Consider the following 18486-nt stretch of genomic DNA (forward strand, 5'->3'; position numbering starts at 1 on the left):
ACAGACCCTCTGCCCTTATACTTAGTATATAATATTTGGAATTAAAAGTTAAGAGTTAAGAAATCTGTCCAGACTCACAAGACCTTTTTGACTTTAATTCACACTCTGAATGTAAGTGGTGGTCTAATAATTTCTCAACTTGTTCTACAAGTAGGAGTTTAGCATGGCAGAATTTGCAGCGGAGTTGGGGCTTTGGCTGTGTTACCACGATGTAGCACGATGTGTTACCTTAGTACTGTTTTAGCCACTTTCATTTCAATAAATCATCAGTGTGGAGCTGAGGATCTGAACCCCCCAACCTCCTCAGTCAAGTTTAGAGGAAGCATGAACGCCTTTAATACACCTTTTAAAAAGTGAGTTAAAACCTTTTTCTCACTCAGGAATGCCCAGTGAAATTCTGGGGTGTGTTTCCTCCATGTGGCCAAATATATATTTAACTCCTAGACACAAGGTAGAATTAATTGCTTCAGGGCATATAATGCCCTTGTGTTATATGCCATATTAACCCCAGGAAAGCCTGTAGGAGCTTCTTGGGCTTTGGTGAAGTTTACAGTCTATTTTCCTTCAAACAGAGAAGCAAATTTGATTGGGCCCCAGGTTTGGGGTGAGTACTTCATCTACTACACATATCACCGTTTCTTTGGCCATGCTTTGGAGCGTGTTGGCAATCATGCCATCACAGCTGTTTGCAGAGACAGATCCAGCGGTTATATTGTGAAAACGTAATAAAGTAGCTATCTAAGGAAGTTCCCTCTGTCAGGACAGAGAGAGGAAGACCTTGCAGGCTGTGCTAAAAGGTCTCAGATGTGATGTAGGGATTTGGCTACTTGGGTTTTAAGATAGAGGCACTTCTGTACAAGACCAAAGGCAGAACCTACAGCTCTTGGGGAAACCTTAAAGCATTTATTGAAATATAAATGAAGACTAATCCTCTCCAGGGGTAGGCAAGAAAAATGAATGGGTATTTTGAGGACTGCAAGTAACTCCCACATGATGTATCTAATTGTCCCTTGAATACCTACCTCAGTCATTCTGTACCACATACAACCGCTTATGCTTTCTGCTGTATGTATGTATGTATGTATATATAAACTCAAGCTCTAGGGCATAAACCAGTGTTTAGCTTTATATAGAGAAGAAAAAGGTTCCTAGAATTAAGCTACCCATTATAATGAACAAGATTATTAGGTGCAAGAATTTACAATGATTCACTGTGATGATCCCAGTACTCATCTTCTTTAAGGTTTATTTTCATAACCCATCCAAGTAATACTTTTCAAACCTTGCATTCATTTTCTTTCGCATTGTTCGGCTAAAAGTATTTAAACTCCCACAACACCTTGCTTTCAAATATGAAAAAAATTATTTCCACCTGGAAACTAGTTTTTAAAAGTCTAGTTTTCTTCCTTCATCTATTTCACTTGACAAAGAGTAATATTCAAACAGTATGGATATGTCCAGAATGTGTCCCCTTTAACAACATCCCTTTCTCAGGGAAAGTGAAAATGGATACAAAAGCGTGGGGAGGCTCAATTCACACTCAGACACAGTGTTTAAATTCCCTGACAATTTGTTCCTTACAGCTTCTGTCTCTGAGTTACCTCCTCTTCCTGCAGTGGATACTTTCTCCTATCTGCTGTATTTTCCGAGATACTACATGCCTTTTGTTGTCTTTGTTTCCCTTCCAGTGCCTTACACTCTGAGATCATATAGTGAAATGCCTCATCCTGCTGGCACAGACCTTCACACTAACAATATAGCGCTGGCCTGGGGATCTGGCAGGGGGAGACACTGCTGCCAAGTGGGACAAGCCTGGTTGGAGACACCCAAGTCATTCCAGGCCTCCAGCCAAGGGGGTTGGAGAATCTCTTTGTAGTCAAGTTGACGTAGCCACCAGTGTCGGGACCAGCAGAGCTGCCTGCCAGGTTTCACAACTGATGGTGCCTGAATGCCACTGAAGGAATTGTGCTGTGAGGGCAGGAGCGGGGAAACGAACTGGAATTGGGAGTCAGTCACACAAGTCCCATAGAGTGGCAGACCCGAATTGCATTCAATGCACACACACTTTCCATGATCGGAATATCTTCTTTGTCATACGCATGTGCTGTGATTTAGAGTCTGAGCAAATCATTCAAAGCTGTTAAAGTTGGTTTATTACAGATTTGTGGAAAGCTTTTTTGTCCCAGAGCCATATAAACCAGGAAAACCTAGTATTCATCATCCCAAAGCAAATTCTTGCTGAATTCAGAATATCAAACAACCAGTTACAAGGTTTTCACACATGATGTTGTATCTGTGCAGCTGTACTTGAGCACAATTAGACAAAGGAAGAAATCTGAGATGGAAATCAGTGTGCCTGTTGCTGTTGTTCCAGGGAGAATAGCACTGTCTCCCAGGCAGGGCAGAAAAAAGTTCACTTTGAACTTCCCGAGTTGACAAGGGCTTAAATCAGAACTGTAACTTTACTTTGATGTCATTTATTGGGGTTTAATACCCCTCTTTATTTATTTTTTACTACCATGTAAAATATATAAAGAAACCTAATCTGCTAGAGAGGTGTATGAGAATTTACTGAATAGACCTTAATGGTTCCTTTATGTAGCTATAAAACAGAGGGAAGCTGTAAGAGCAGTCTCAACTGGACTAGGAACTTTAAATGTTATATAAATTTATTCACCATAGTCAAAAGTTTATTGCTGTAGGTATTTACTTTCCCCATTGTTTAACTAGGTTGTGTATTTCTCAGACATCTATGGTAAAAAACACGTTGTACAAGGAATTAAAAGCAGGGATGAATAAGCTAAATCTGCTTTTGGAAATATGTTAGAAATCCAGAGTCACTTTACTGATATTTACTCATTTACACTAATATCAATTGTAAACACTTGACATGCAAATACAGCTATAATAGGGTTAACCCCCCTTCCCCCCCAGGCTAATCTGGAATAATTCAGTGAAGCTGATGATAAAATTTTTTTCTTAATTTCATCCATAGAAATCAAAGAAGACTCTGTCCCTAATCTAAGCAGGGTTTTCCATCTCACCTTTAAACTATTAGCTATCTAATACCTTCTTGTTGTATGTTATAGATAAGCAGCTGAACAGTCTCAGTTGGTCAGACCTGGTGCCAATAACATCAAGGTTGTGGTTCGATCCCTGTAGGGGCCATTCACTTAAGAGTTGGACTTCATGATTCTTGTGGGTCGCTTCCAACTCTGAATATTCTGTGATTATGTGATTCTGAGTGCATGTAGAGTCACAGGTGTTGTGCTGCTGTAAATCAGAGCAGCTCCTCCGAAATCAGCACAGTTCTTTTATTTTTGGTGACTATGGGTCCAGCCCATCTACTCACAGCATTTTATATGTGGCCACCAGCCTCTGACTTTTCATATTCTTCATGTAGGCAATTTTAAAAGCTTTAATAAAGGGTAGTAATGGACCACAAAGACATTTTTAAAATCATGATACATTAAACCTGACAAGGCAAAGCACAGTCCTACTGAAAGAGTGTTGTGGTCATATTTGTCCAGATACAACTCTACGTGACAAAATTCTAACTTATTTAATAACGAACACATCATTGGTCAGTTTTAAATTACATAGAGGCAAAGTCAGATGTTCCATCTGAAACACAGAATATTAGAATTTAAGAAAGGATCTATTTCAATTTTGACAATTTTTAATGTTAACGTGAATTTGGGGTATTTGTCCATTTTACTCTTGCAGGCATTGAATTGTTAACATACTTTCATTTAAAGGAGCAAAGGACAGCAACATTAATAAAAATATTGAAACATTTTTTTGATCATTTATGCCAGATATTTGCTTAGTACTCTACCACTGCGAGAGTGGAAAGCAGTCTGTGAATAAACATAAATACAATAAATGTATGTTCATGCTTATACTTTTATATGTGGGAAGAAAAAGTATGGGCCAGAAATTGTGTGTGTTTTTATTAAGGAAGGTCACAATGGAAAGAATTGAGAGTAACATCCATCTCTATTTCTTTCAATTTCCTGTTGGATTACCTTAACTATCTCTATGTTTTCTCTTCCATCTCAGTTGAAAAGCTAAGTTTACAGTAGTAACTCAAGGATGTAGTAAGGTTCTATATGCTTTTCTCGGGGTGCTCTTTTTAATACACTGCCATTATCTGTTATGCAAATATACAGTAAAATTGTAAGAACAATTTCATACCAGTACAGTCCTTTGTGTAAGTCAGGGAATCAGTATTTCACCTGTGTAAGTTCATTGCTTTTCCCTGTGGTGACCTAAGGCATGCCTCAAACTGCACATGCATTTTCCTGGCAGCGCCTTTATTTTGTGTTTGGGAGTATCTGGTTTAGTTAGCAATGAAGTTACAGAGAGGGATGATGCCAGTCAGTGAGATTTCTGTGGAGGTGGCAGCTCAGGTGGTATTTCTGTGGGCCCTGGTCCACTTGGAAAGGTAGAGTTGAGCACTGTACCAAAAAAGTCATTAAATATGCATAGAAAAATTTCCTTCATCTTAAAAACAGACTTTACTGGAAATATTTATTCAGTTGCATTGTTCTCATTTCCCTCCTGTTTAAAATGAGTTATTTCTCATTGTATCAGTAGATTGACTCACAGGCATTGACATATTTCTTTTCAATATTAGACCTGATTGAAATAAAAATATTGAATGAATGGAAAAAGTCAACATCTTGGCTATCCATTTGGCATAACATTAGGCATTAATAATGACAGTTTTGTTAACAGATAACAGATAATGGTTGTACTAGGGACTGTTAGTGTGGCTATTAAGCTTTTATTTGTTGAGAATTAAATAACTCATGATGGGTAATTTACATAGGAAGAAAGAGTAAAGTCCAAGTCTTGCAAAGCTTACATTCTAGGGGCTTTCAATAATTGCATTAAAGTTTAACATAAGTATTCATATGTGTAAAACTGGCCCTAAACACAAACAGTGGGGGTGAGGCAACACTCGTATAATTGTTAAAAATGCTGTATCAATGATTTGTTTTTCATCAACTCCTTCCATCTGGCCCATTTTTCTTCTAATTGTTGCTTAATTGAATACAAGCAAACAGTTGGTCCATTTTTCTTCATTATTTCGTTCTGACACATTTCTATAAATGGGTTTTGTCTTACAGACATGGCAATAGCATAAATTAAAAAGATGAAGCATGTCTGAAACAAAAATTAGGAATTCTTTTTCTGTAATCTTTTCTTCAGGGTTGGATGCTTTATTAAATAGCAACCAAAGATATTTAAATGAGAAATTAACTCAAGCTATTTATTAAATGCTTAGCAGTAAACAATCTTATGAACAGCATGAAATGATCACACTTTACAAATCTGTTCATTCAGCCATACATCCTTAAGACAGAGGAGCTCCCATTAGTCAAAATCACTGAATTAACTCCGTGAATACATTTTTTCCCCTTTTCTTTGCAGAGAGAATGTGCTAATTTCATCAAGGTGCTGAAGGCTTACAACCAAACCCACCTGTATGCTTGTGGAACAGGGGCTTTTCATCCAGTCTGCACCTATATTGAAGTTGGAAGCCATCCTGAGGTAAACTATCTTAAAACAATATCTTTCCTTTTCCTCTTTTTAATCTTTATTGGTGTTTAGCCATGATCTCTTCCTACCAGAATGCTCTCTCACTGGTTTCTGTAGCCTGGGAGGTGATCTGGAAAGACCTGCTCCTGAATCAGATGCTGATGTGCTGATTGATAAATCACAGCAGAATCTCTGCTTTTCTCCCCTACACAACATCTTTTCCACCAAGAGTTTAAATAAATATAAGGAAGTCCATTCTACCTGGCTCATGAAGTCAAAAGCACTCTCTTTTTTTTTTTTTAAGTTGGGACAGATACCAGATATAAAAGGGGTAGTTCAATCAGTATGTTTTTTCTGGGCCCAACTCTGTCCTTTAGTTTCCTTCCAGTCAGTGCAGTCTGACACCACCTCAGCTTTGTACCAGCTAAGAATTAAAATAGTGTCACACATTCATAAATTCCCCATCTCATATTTGTCCTAACACACTGACAGTTTTTCATATGTGACCTAGGTTTTGTTTCCTTATTTTTTGTGAAAAATAAATCACTCTCTCTTTTCCCCCGTTGCTTTAATCTGTAGCTTCCTGATTTTTGCTTAGTGTTGCAGAAATATTGAAGTAGCTCTTGTACTGTTTTGTCAGTGATCATCATAACCAAATAGGTAAACGTGGTCTTCCCTGGTAAAAGGCAGAATCACTCAAAGGAAGCTGTAGGACTAGGCTGGTTTTCCTGGCTGAATATTTAACTAGAATGTCTCTGTGATCCACTTCAATACTTTTTCTCCCCAGAAAAGCCAATTTTTTATTTTCCTGTTAAGATGACTATGTAATATAAATTATTCCACTTCACTGTATTTTCTGTCTGGCTTACCTGAGCATTGCTCAATGAACTGTTTTAGTTTAGCAGACTTTTGAGGTGTTTTCAGCATCTATGGATATGTTTTACCAGTTAATCTATAATTATGTTACTTGTAGCTTCCGTGATCTTCAAAAAATCAGCTCTTTCAAAATGCTTTTGCAATTCAGGTTTGCAGATTTCCTTGAAAATAAAGACATCATTGTTAAATAAGTGAGGACTATTTCTTCTTGTAGAAAAATTAACAGACCTTTTGAGTGTTGACTTCATAGTCTGGGAACTATTTTTTCCTACAAAAATGTCTTTTGATATTTGAAACATAAGTCTTTAAAATGTTCTAAGCATAAGGTTTTGAAGGGATAAAGGAGCTGCAGAGCGGAAAGGGTTTTGTTCAGATTCTTTAATGCTTTATTACAATGCATTCTTGGCAATTAGTGATTGTCTCTTGACCACACACAGTATGTCATTGCTTACTGCATTAAACAGATTCTCTGCTTCCTGAGATCCATTTGGGAATTGGTAGACATATTAATTAACTCTAGTTCCGTAAGATGTGTGTCAATCAATTCTTGGCTATCTGCCAAGGGAATCTATCTGCAGAGAGATAGCTGGTATGAGGTCATTTACTTCTACATTTGGCTGTTTTATGGCTGTACCATAAAACTAACACACACTTTATCAAGGATTTATAGAAAGGATGATCAGAGATGAGAGGCCAGATCCAACCTTGGTTTAACATTCTGGATTTTTAAAGTCTTGAATCAATGATGTGTTTGGCCTTGGAGCTGAAAGAGGATGTTTGTTTTAGCTTCTTTTTAGCAGTCCTTAACTATAAACAAAATCCAAATTGTTGCCTTTGTGTTTTTCTTTTTGGTCATTTATGCAGTAAGTTTGTAAGTCCCCTTGTGCCTGAATCATCCTCATGATCCTTGGTTTCATCTTTGCAAATGAGAGAACTCAGGAGTATGTTTATCTGAACTGCCTCGGGCACCGTTAGCTTTTGTTTTCCTTTTCATACTTAAGCAATGAGTGAAATCATCTTCACCTGCCCTCCCAGTGGCACAAGTTTCTGTGTCCTCTGGACAGTTGTACCTAGGTCTACCCATGTGGAGAGAAAGTGAGGCAGGGCAGGAGGCAGCTGTACCCACATCTTCTTGGGGTTTGACAAATCTGACAGTCAGCCTAGAGTCTGTCCCTTGCAAAGGTGAAAATCAAATGAATAAATGAATTTATTAGATTTGCAATGAAAAATAATCTGTCCTATCTCTGTCTCTCAGCTAGAGCCTGCTCCTTCCTTTCCCATAGTACCTAGTCAGGAATTTCAAATGTGCATCTCCTCTGGGAGCTGAGGAAGAGGAGGGTGCTTGATTGACAGTAGCTATTAGGGACACCAGGAATGAGAGGGATACAATATTAACCCCTGCACCCCTGCACACTGCATCTGTGAGAGCCAGATGGTTTATGTTCTCATGTCAGACAGCAGCACTGGACATGTCAAAGAGCCATTGCTTCTGTATCATGTAGAGTTTATACCTCCCTAGCATACTAAAAAAGGTAAAAAGTATAAGCAAAGGTAAGCGGTTGATTTTTTTTGAGTTAAAAATTGCTGTCTAAAACATTTCCTGAAGATTCCCTTTCTGCCACAACACTCGTGGAAAATTAACTGATTTCACCATCTGCTTATTTATTTTTCAAGCACTTAGAGAGGTGAATGTGAACTGATTAGGGCAATAGTCAGGGAATGTACCTACTCTCTAAAAAGATTGCTTGTTTATGTGAGCTCTGAATGTAACCCACCTGCCTGAATCCAATGGTGGAGAGGAAATCTGTGTGTGCCAAACTGAAGAGGGTGGAGAAGTGAAGTTTAAAGAAAAAAGTGGCAAGTGATAGAAGAGACGCTGGAAGCAATTGGAGTAGGCTGCAGGAGGCTGGAATATGGTACAATTTTTATGACTGGGGAAATGAAATAAATTACTTTGTGTGACTGTCATAAAGTAATGGGAATATGAATTGTTATATCTGTTGAATATCTCTTTGATATGAAGCAGTGTATCACAGCCCCATTCCATACCTGAAGAAAACCATTTCTAGTGATGAAACTAGACAGGTCTAATTGAGTCTGATGAAGTACAGTATCAGAAATAATAATAAAAAGCTAAAAGGATATGAACGGCATGCTGTGCATCTGATTAAAAATGATGTGCGCAAATGTATACAACGTAATATGTTGTGAATTACACCGCAGTCTAAGGAGTAAAGCAGACTAATCTTTGCTTAAATCCATTCCAGATGTGTAAGTGAATAACCACAGTATTTAGAGAGAAGAATAAAATTAATGCTTCAATAGACTTTAAGCACGTAAGCCATGAGGAAGCAGGAAAGAACATATTTAGAGGGAACGTAGCATGTGGATACACAGAAAATACCTGAAGAGAGCCTAATTTAAAGCTTGATATCATCCATTGTATGTGCATGAGTTTAGGAGAGATGACCTAACACAGACACGTACACAAACTTCAGGGATGGGGATCCAGGGTTAGGCAACGTGTGTCATTCTGTCCTGATAACGCAATACAATACAAGAAACCAACTACCAGATGAAACAAGAAAGTAATTAGTAAAACTATGTTTTGCACCCACTGACTTCTGAGGAAACAGGGCTGGATGTGTAGGAATGTTGTACTTAACAGTTGCGAAATTACGCGAGTCAGATCTGTGCTTGAAAGGAACAAATCCAACTGCAGGGAGACACAGAGGTGCATTAAACCCCCTAGAAAATCACAACAGGATGCGGAATGCACCTGCCTGTGCATGCCTGAGCAGGGGGAAGGAACCCAGCTCCCTTTCCCCAGGGCTCCCTTTGGGGTAGTTTGAGTGAACCAGCAGGGAACAGTCCTGTTATGGTAAGAACAGGAATTTCCATTTACTTAACCCTTTTATACAGGTGGAGGTGTAGAGAATGCCCTATAGTACTTTTTTTTTTCTTTTTTTTTTTTTAATGCTGAGACAGGCATTTCAAGAGCTGTACAAAATTGTTAGCCAGATCCTCAGCAGGAATACATTCGGGTTTCTTCAATAGAGGTAAATCAGTAGGCGCTGTCTGAAGAACTAACCCTGCTTCTTTTATTGTCTCCTAATTCCAAATTTCTTGTCATTGTCCAACAGATTAAAACTCACTTTTAACAGCATGAACTTAAAAGGTCTGGGATCGCTTTACTTGCAGGTTATTTCTCAATCAATAAAGAAGCTTTAAATTTAGTTCAGATTTATGATGTACATAAAACATTAAGTTATTGCATATGAAGTTATATAACACTACCACCTGTAACATATTTGCTTTTTCCGGACTCTCTGTATTTTAAAAATCTTTGGTTCAAGTCATAAAGTTTTGCTGAAATATACTTTCCACTCTTTTTTATCCTTTCTTTGTTTCATATTAGAAGAGGTCCAGAGTGCATTTTCTGAGTAATGGACATCCTGTTCTGATACATTTATGCATCCATCTTTTTGTCTCTATGTATTTTATATGTATATAGTGATGGAAGAGCAGGTTTTTTCCTAAGAGAATGACTTTGAAAGAACACACTAATTGAAGGACCAGTGCTACTGCTGGTAGAAAACTTGTGTTTGATTATCTAATATAAAAATTCAGAGTGAAACATTGATTTCAGTAGTAGCAGACAGGGCATAAATTGGCCTAACTTCATTGAAGACAGCAGACCTGTGTCAGTTTACATCAGTCAAGGTTCTAACCTGTGGTTTTTAAGTGAAGCATTTGAGAAAATGATTTTCTAAGTTCCAAATGACCTCAGGCTAATTTCTTTCCATCTAATTAATTATACCTTTATATGATATTTAAATATCTTTATATGGTATTTGAATGCTTACCAAATATATATATATATTCATACATACCAAAATATGAAAAAAAAAGATACCGTGAAAGGATTATTCTCATTTGTGATATCACAATTGAGTGATGAAACTGTTAGTTGTAACATACTAGTTCTAGGCATCACTATAATCACAGAGAAATGCCAATAAAAGAAGGTCTAGTTCACAGGCTGCAATAGCCTACTTCAGTTCACAGGTGCTTTACCCTTTCAAACTACCAGATATCCTGTTAGTATAGTACAGGAAAATAAAGCTGAAGAGCCAGATCTCTAGCTTAGATACAGTACAAGTACCTTTTAGAGCACTTCTTTCCATTACCTGAGTAGTTTCACCAGGGAAAAAAAGAAAACATCCCTTAGATGTTTAAAGCCTGATATACTTCATTTTGTTTCATAACAGGTAGTGATTTCTGCTATATGGGGAAATTCCAGGCACTAGACCTTTTCTCTGTACTGATGTTCTTGTCTGTGGAGGATGGCAGGTAACAAGATAGTCAGTGTTAGGCACACATGTGTCCAGGTACCTCACAGCAGCAGTGGCCAAAATCACAAAAAAAAAAGCATCTGGAGGTGATGAGTCTGTAAACCATCACTTCCATTGCTCCACATGACATCGATTTCCAGTCTCTTAGGCTACCCTGTGTGAAAATACTTCTCTCAAAATCAGGCTTTTCACACATGTACAATTTACCTCCACTTGTTAAAAAAAATAAATCTTGTCATATAGCTGTCACCTTCCTAACGTTTTTAAAGGTATATAGTTTTATATACAGTTACATGTGTATATATATATATATATACATATATATATACTTTCTCCAAGTCATAATTCACTATGACATTGATTGGGAAAAAATGTGGTATGGGAACTTTTCAGTGACCCAAATACAACATTTACAAGAGGAAAGGACAGAATCCTTTCTCATAGGACAACCTAAGCGAGCCAGTTGTTCTATTAAGGTCTGACAAATATTTCAGTAGGGAAACCAGGATGTGTTGTTGGAAGCTCTACACATTTTTAAGCACCATCATGCAGAAGCACATATTTCTTACAGGTCGAGTGCTATGTCCCAAATGGCACCTCTTGTTATGTTGTGTTATCTTGTGATAAAGTTACGGAAGTAGAAGGTCACCATAAAGAGGTAACTTGATTCCCATTTAAAAGGCTTTTTGAAAAACTCCATAAACCCCTTTGTAAACAAATATTAATCACGTTCATGGTTAAATGCTATTATTCATCAAGGCCTGTCTTTGAATACACTGCAGGTCTCCTTTGACTTTAGCTGTATTTTGAACACTTGCTTTGTTAAAAGAGAAGTTAGACCAGGAAAACTCATATTTTTCAAAACTTCATCCTGTCATCCCCAAGCAAAATATATTTCCAATAAGCATTTATTTCCAGAACAGATCCTTTAAAGCAGGACTATTAGGCTTTATGCGATAATTTAGCTGTCGGAATAGTTTAATTTATGACGTAAACTTCTCTCAACTGAATAACACACATGGCAGCAATGGCTGACATCTTTCCTACCCCTCACTGTTGGGAAAGTCTACACAGCTGCTGTGGATATTTTGTCCTCAGCAAAGTGAGGCACTGAAGAGTAAAATTTTTAAAGTTTTTTTTTTCCAAGGATCTTATTTTACCAAGAATCTATTTCCTAATAAAAATTATGATGCATGCTAAACTTTTAATGTAAACCACACAGTTAAATGTATGGAAATTTGAGTGTGCAGCTAGTGTTTATTATCCTGATATATTCAATTAAGAAGGATGTGCCTTTATGAGAGCTGAATATTTGACAACTAAGTGATCCATTTGACCTTACATTTACCAACGTAAAGGTATATTTATAAGAATAAGGCTATTCCAAAAAATAAGTGTGCAAAGGATCTGTCTCAGTATCTTAAAATTCAGATGCAGTACAAATATCATTTTGGGAGGGAAAGTATTTAGCAAAGGGATCATGGTTTAATCATTGACAGGAAATATGAACATTGTAGGTTTTCAGCTGTCATTTAATGCATTCAGTCCTGCCGTTGCATATTTCATAATTACACCTAAGCAATTTGGAATCTATTTATGCCTAAAGTGACAGAAAGTCAGTAATTATGTCTGAGGCTCACTCTGAGATTTACAAGTTGAACATTTGCATGCAGGAAATGAAATCAGGTTTTAAACTATCACAAGTCAAAACAGTGTGGTGGCTATTTTATTTCTTCACCTTCATTCCTCAGACTACAGAATAAAATGATTTAGGCAAAATGGGAGCACAGTTCTTTAGTAAGTGAACATGATGAGAAGTATAAGATATGATGAGAAACAGAACAAAGACCTGGAATTTACAACTACAAGGACCATTTGTTGCACGGCAGAAATCACTAATGAAACCCCAAGCACTATTCAAGTCTGATCATTTCACCTATTGAGCAGCTATCTTTTGTTTAGGACTTCGTAAATATATCTAAGTTACTATGGCAGACCTCCCAGTTTATTCTTAAGAAAACAAACAAAACAAACTCAAAACCAAACTCCAGAGCCATATTAATTTAATATTACCTTATACATATGTTTTAAAGAAAATGTAAGTGAAAGTTGCTCTGCAGATGATGTTCCATCACTCTGCAGTTTGGTTTTGATTGAAAACTTCCCTGAGATGAGGGAGTACTGATAAGGATATGATCTGTAGAGAGCATTTGTGTTTCCATTGGTCTGGTCTGATCACTACAGACATTCAGCGACACAAAAGGAAGCTTGATAGTAGCAAGATATTGCATATTTTCATCCACTGTTGAAAAAAACAACTCTAAAAGAGTAACTGTTAACACAGGATTTCTTTTAGGTTTTTTTCAATGCAAAAGAAAATCCAGCATGAGCAATAGTGTCAAATTTAAACCCCTTACCTCCTGATGACAAGAAACCATGCACTAGCATGCTTCCACTGAGATAACTGAGAAGACCATTGTTCCATCACCGTACACGGCTTTCGCCTTCGGTGGCTGAGAAATGCTGGTTGATTACAGGGGAGAGCTGTATACAGTATGCCACAGCTGAATGGCTTCCATGAATAAGGAACTAAAGCCAGTCAACATATTCATTAGTTTCAAAGAAATGAGTCTCAGAACTGTGGGAAAACTTTTGTTTATATTGCTGGAGAGAAGAAAAAAAAGACTGAGATAGAAAGAGACCTCCGTGGAAGTAAATTTGCAGAGAGGAGCATGCACATGTGCACAGGCAGAACCGTTGGGTGGACTTTCACTTATACCACATGTGATGTCTTGTGTCTTGTTTTCTGAGTCCATGTCTTAAAACCACGGGTAGCTTTGAATATGCTCAGATGATGAGTGATTCAAGACACTCTTAGAATCTGAGTTTAATTTTTTTTTTTTAATTGGGTGTTTTTTCCTAGTATTATTTGTCTTCAGTGGAGTTCTCTGTGACTTACACTGGGGTAGCTAAAACTGAGGAGCACTCTTCATTTGTATAGTCACAGAAAAAAACATTGATTTCTAGGACTGTTAGAGGGTTGACTCAGAGTTTTGTGACTGCTTTAAGGAAATTAATTTTAGCGATGACTACCAGAGGAGCTGAAAGTGCACCCACTGTTTGCATTTGGATGTTTGTTATTTCTCCTATCAGTTAAAGGACATTATGATGAATTATTTATTCCTGCAATGTAAATATTCCCACTGCATATGGTTACCTTACTTTACCATGAGATGATACAGTTTTCCTAATTCATTACAGACTTGGACTGTACTTTTAAGAGGCATGATAATCATATTAAGAAGTCAATCCAATTTTCTGGGTGGGAATATTATGTTGGTTCATCAACAGAGCCCATAATATTTCTAGTAACACAGAAGTTCAGCATTTGCCTCTTGTTAGAATAACAATTGAAAACACTAACCCAACTTCACAGTCATGCAACATATGCAAAATTTCATCCACACACCTCCCGAAACAAAAGACAAGTATGGCTGAATCCTTTGATCTCTCGACCAATATGGGGGAGAAAAAAACAAACAAACCACCATCTGTTGGGAAACCAATGTAATAAAAACAGTGGAAAGCCAGCCTAAAGTATAGACTGACTTAATTGAGGAAATGACTTATAAATAAAAAAATTTCTTGATTTAGAGGCACAGGAGGGAACAAAACTGAAAGAAGGAGTTACCGAGCTCAGGTTTGGATAGATCAGCATCAAAGCAGCATTATTCATTGTGGGATTCACATCACATGGCTCTAGTTGACAGAGGCTGACTTCATGAAGAAGAATCATGTTGTGTGATTTCTGCTGCTGAAGGAAGTGACTGTATTGTGTTTGTAGCTCAGTACCAACATCTTGTCAAATAATCTTCAAACAACCAAGGTCTCAATGTAGCAGGTTTTAGCTGTGGGTGATACTCCACATACAGACCACAGAGCTGTGAAATGCAGAATAGCAAACTAACCAAGTTATATTAAATATTCAGACACGAGAACCTAATGAAGATCTTACTGGCGAACTAATTTCACTGGTCTTTGTCTGAAATTTTATGAGAGATGATGTGCTGTGAAGTGCCTTTTAGACCTTTTTTAAAGGCTGTAGGATATATTTAACTCTCAGAGCCATGTGAGTCTGAAAACACTGCCTTTTTCCATACTTTCAGACCAACCTGATATTTCTAGTTTCTGCAAGTTCACATTGTGTGAGCTTAACAGTACACTGGTGTGGTGAGTGGCCAGTTGGTAGTCCCAGGAAGGACCTAGGGAGGCCATGGCACATGCTCCATAGTTCCTGCTCCATAGTGATGAAGAGGTTCATGCTTGAACTTCTCCTCAAAACATCCCCCTGATGTTGCTTGTGGCTGTAAGAGTCTCGCTGATTCAGAATTCCCCGAAAAGGGACATTTCCCCAAAGGAAAGATAAGAACACTCACAGATTTAAAAGCTTTCAAACAGATTGAGGAAAGAAAAAAGTAATTTTCCAGAATGGAAGGCCTCCTTGGTGTGCTTCCAAGCTCCTTAGACATGTCTTCCTTTCATCAGCAGCTGCATTTGGCATGACAAAACTGGCTTCTCTACAATGATTAAATCTTATTTCTTCTTTGATATAAAGCAGAGCAACTGCAGGTGAAGCTGCTATTTCTGTGAGTAAACAGCAGGACATAGGTATTTCCAGCAGTTGCCTGGTGGAACAGGAAATAATTGTTCTTCTCCTAGTATCTTGATCATCCTCACTTTTATGTGCAGACTCATATTTTACGTGAGAAAGCTTTGCAATACTTTCTAGATGCTTCATGACCTTTAAAAGATTTTGAAACTGGATTTCTTCTCTGCTTTTTTTATACAGGGAGTGTCTTAAATTTGTTACCAAGTTAACGCAAATCATAAAATTCCACTATTCCATAGTTTGGTAGGAAAACAATGCTAAATATTGATGTTTAGACTAGTAATTAGTACTTTGCTTCTTAAGGAGAGAATTTACTGAACCATGTAAGAACGCAAATAAGAATTAATCCCATATATGCCATATGCACAGAGAAGATGACTGCAAGAGGAAGGATCTCTGCAAAACAAAAAGAGATAGAATTTAACCATTGCATACTTCCTAACTTTTCTAAAGACTCTTAAAAAGGATAAAGCATATTTTTTTATCAGTATAAAATCTTTCATGTTTTTGCTGGCATAAGATGACACAAATAGATTAACAGTCAGATGTTTCAAGATCTCAAAAGTCTTACAGGACAGAAAACCCTCATCCTTGTTTAAAGAATACTTTTGTGTGACTAGAGACCTGGTGCAGCAGTGTATGTTTGATTGCTGCAGTAGTACCTGTCAGCAGGAAGAAAATCCAGTTTTAGGAATGGGTCATAGCTTAGACAGAGATTGTATTTTGTGCACAGAAAGAACATGGGACTGTGCATAGAATTATCTAAAAATAACAGATATGAAAGCAGTGCATAAGCATAACTATCTTTCTTAAACATTAGTCCATATATCTTTTGCCATGAATAGTTAATCAATTTACTGCTGAAATGCTGTGGGAGGTTAAGAATAGTACTGAAATAGGCAGTGGTTTAAATATTTGTGCTTGCCCCATCTGCCTACTGCTTGTGTGATGCTGGAAATCAGAGTAAATGATTACAGCAACTCTTTCTGTTCTCATAATCTAAGAATAAAACCACTTGAAGTCAGTTGGGAAAAAAATTATTTACTCTTCCATTCATGCTCTCTTCCAGCTTACATAGCTTGTAACAACTTGTTTTCTGTTTATGGCACTTGGTAAATCTGTTTGGAAATGTGCCGACTCCTCTTTGAGCTCCTGAGCATAAGCCATATAGAATCTCTGCATCTTCCCTCAAACAGTGTTCCTGTGAGGGAAATGTACTGTACCCTTCTGTTCCTTCCTTCACCTTTCCCTCGTTTATGTAAGAAAAATAATTTAATGAGTATGACCTGACTCAAATAAAATACATGCCTCTGACTCGTTCATCCTCTGTGGACTTCGAGTAAATTAGTTATTTCCTAATTAACTCATTTCATTGGAAAAGGGTGAGTAACTTTCCACCATTTCTTGGGAACTCAAGGACAGAGTAACTTATACCTGCTTTTTCTTTCTCTTCAGTTTCTGCATTATTTGCTGTAGACAATTCACATATGGTTGTTTTTATTTTTTCCCAGAAGAATGCTTTGTTTTCAAAAATATTTTTTGTTTAACTCAGTGAGTCAGAACAGAATGTGCGAAACGCTTGAATGAAAAAACAGTCACCACTGGAAAACTTAGCTAAAAAGAGGTATTGTGGGTATTGTGCAGAATAGATAAATATATCATGATGAATTCATGCCTATTAGAATTGGCAATGACTTGCTATGTCATCTAATCTATTCTAATTTGTGTACATTTGCAGTCATCTACAAGTCTGTAGATGTCTTCTCACCTGTAGTGATATAAATCACAACCAGTGATTCTTGCAGTGCAGCATTAATTTGCATTTTAATTATTTAAGTTTCGAATATTACACAGCCAATCATAATTGTATACAGTGTTCATCCCTAAGCAACTCTTCTTCTGTCTAGTGTGCATATCCAGTAAGTCCAGAAGAGCTGTCATATAGCTTCTCTCCTGTCTGATTGCATAAAATTTAGTTAAGAAGTGCTACCAGACTTATGAAAATCTGCGGATTCCTCCAACTTGAGACACGGTCACACTCAGAAAGATATATTAATAAACGTTTGCAAGTACATAATCAGATGAGAGCACAATACTTTCCATTAATGAAATATGATCCATAATGAATCTTGTATGGGAGTGCTAATAACTACGTTTAGGTTAAAGTGCTCAGATGTCACAGTATAACAATATCTGTCTTAGATGTGTATCATTACAGCAAAGTAATTAAAGGTTACTTAGCTGTTAAGTGGTTACCTTGGCAAAATCCTTCAGTAACATGGCTTCAAACATGCCTTCACAATGAAATTAATTAAGTAAATTAAATATCAGCCTTGTAGTAATCTATTTTATGTGCAGGATAGCAAACATGTAAGTGTCTAATATGCTTGGTCGCAGAAAGCAGAGGACTTGAAGATGTACCCATTTGCTATTAAAGAAACAATCTTCGTTGCTCCTATATGCAAAATAATGTTTATGCATGAGAACAGTGACAAAATTGATGAGGAGAAATGGAATGCCAGAATTATCATGGTCATGTTCCATGGACTGCATGAGTGCAAAGCTCAAGTAGCACCACTCAAGATGAGGGAGGTGTTAAAATTCACTTGGTCTTTTTTGCACGTCTGCTCTTCATGGAGTTAAAACCTGGTAACAAGTGACTAGAGTTTTGCTAACAGCTCGGTCTGACTCATCAGAAGGGTGCTTTCAGGGATTACTAGCTTGCTGCCTTCTTCTGTATTTAATATAAACCAAGCCAGAAGTTGAGCAAGTGGCTTGATGTGGATATAAACATTTTTCATCAGCTCTTAAAGTGGAAATATGACATGGGCAACACCAGTGACAGATGGATTTTGACTTAAAAAATTATTTCCTAGCATTATGCAAGCTGGCAGTGACAAATACACAGTATATTCTGCTTTTTTCCCTTTGTTTAATTAGAAATAATCCACTAGATAAATCGATCATTCATCTGAGACCTTTTCATATGAAAGCAAGAAGATGTAAAGTTCAGATCTCTGCTGTCCTGCTGAAATATTG

The 18486-nt window shown here is 37.2% G+C and overlaps 1 protein-coding gene across 1 annotated transcript in view; it reads left to right on the forward strand.

Moving 5' to 3' along the window:
- SEMA3A (semaphorin 3A) overlaps nucleotides 1–18486 on the forward strand; it is a 163774-nt gene that overhangs the window by 61048 nt on the left and 84240 nt on the right. The window contains 1 exon segment of the mRNA XM_032688743.1: nucleotides 5440–5559. Coding sequence (XP_032544634.1) covers nucleotides 5440–5559 — 120 coding nt within the window.

This window comes from Chiroxiphia lanceolata, chromosome 5 (genome assembly GCF_009829145.1).
Source record: "Chiroxiphia lanceolata isolate bChiLan1 chromosome 5, bChiLan1.pri, whole genome shotgun sequence".
Taxonomy (NCBI): domain Eukaryota; kingdom Metazoa; phylum Chordata; class Aves; order Passeriformes; family Pipridae; genus Chiroxiphia; species Chiroxiphia lanceolata.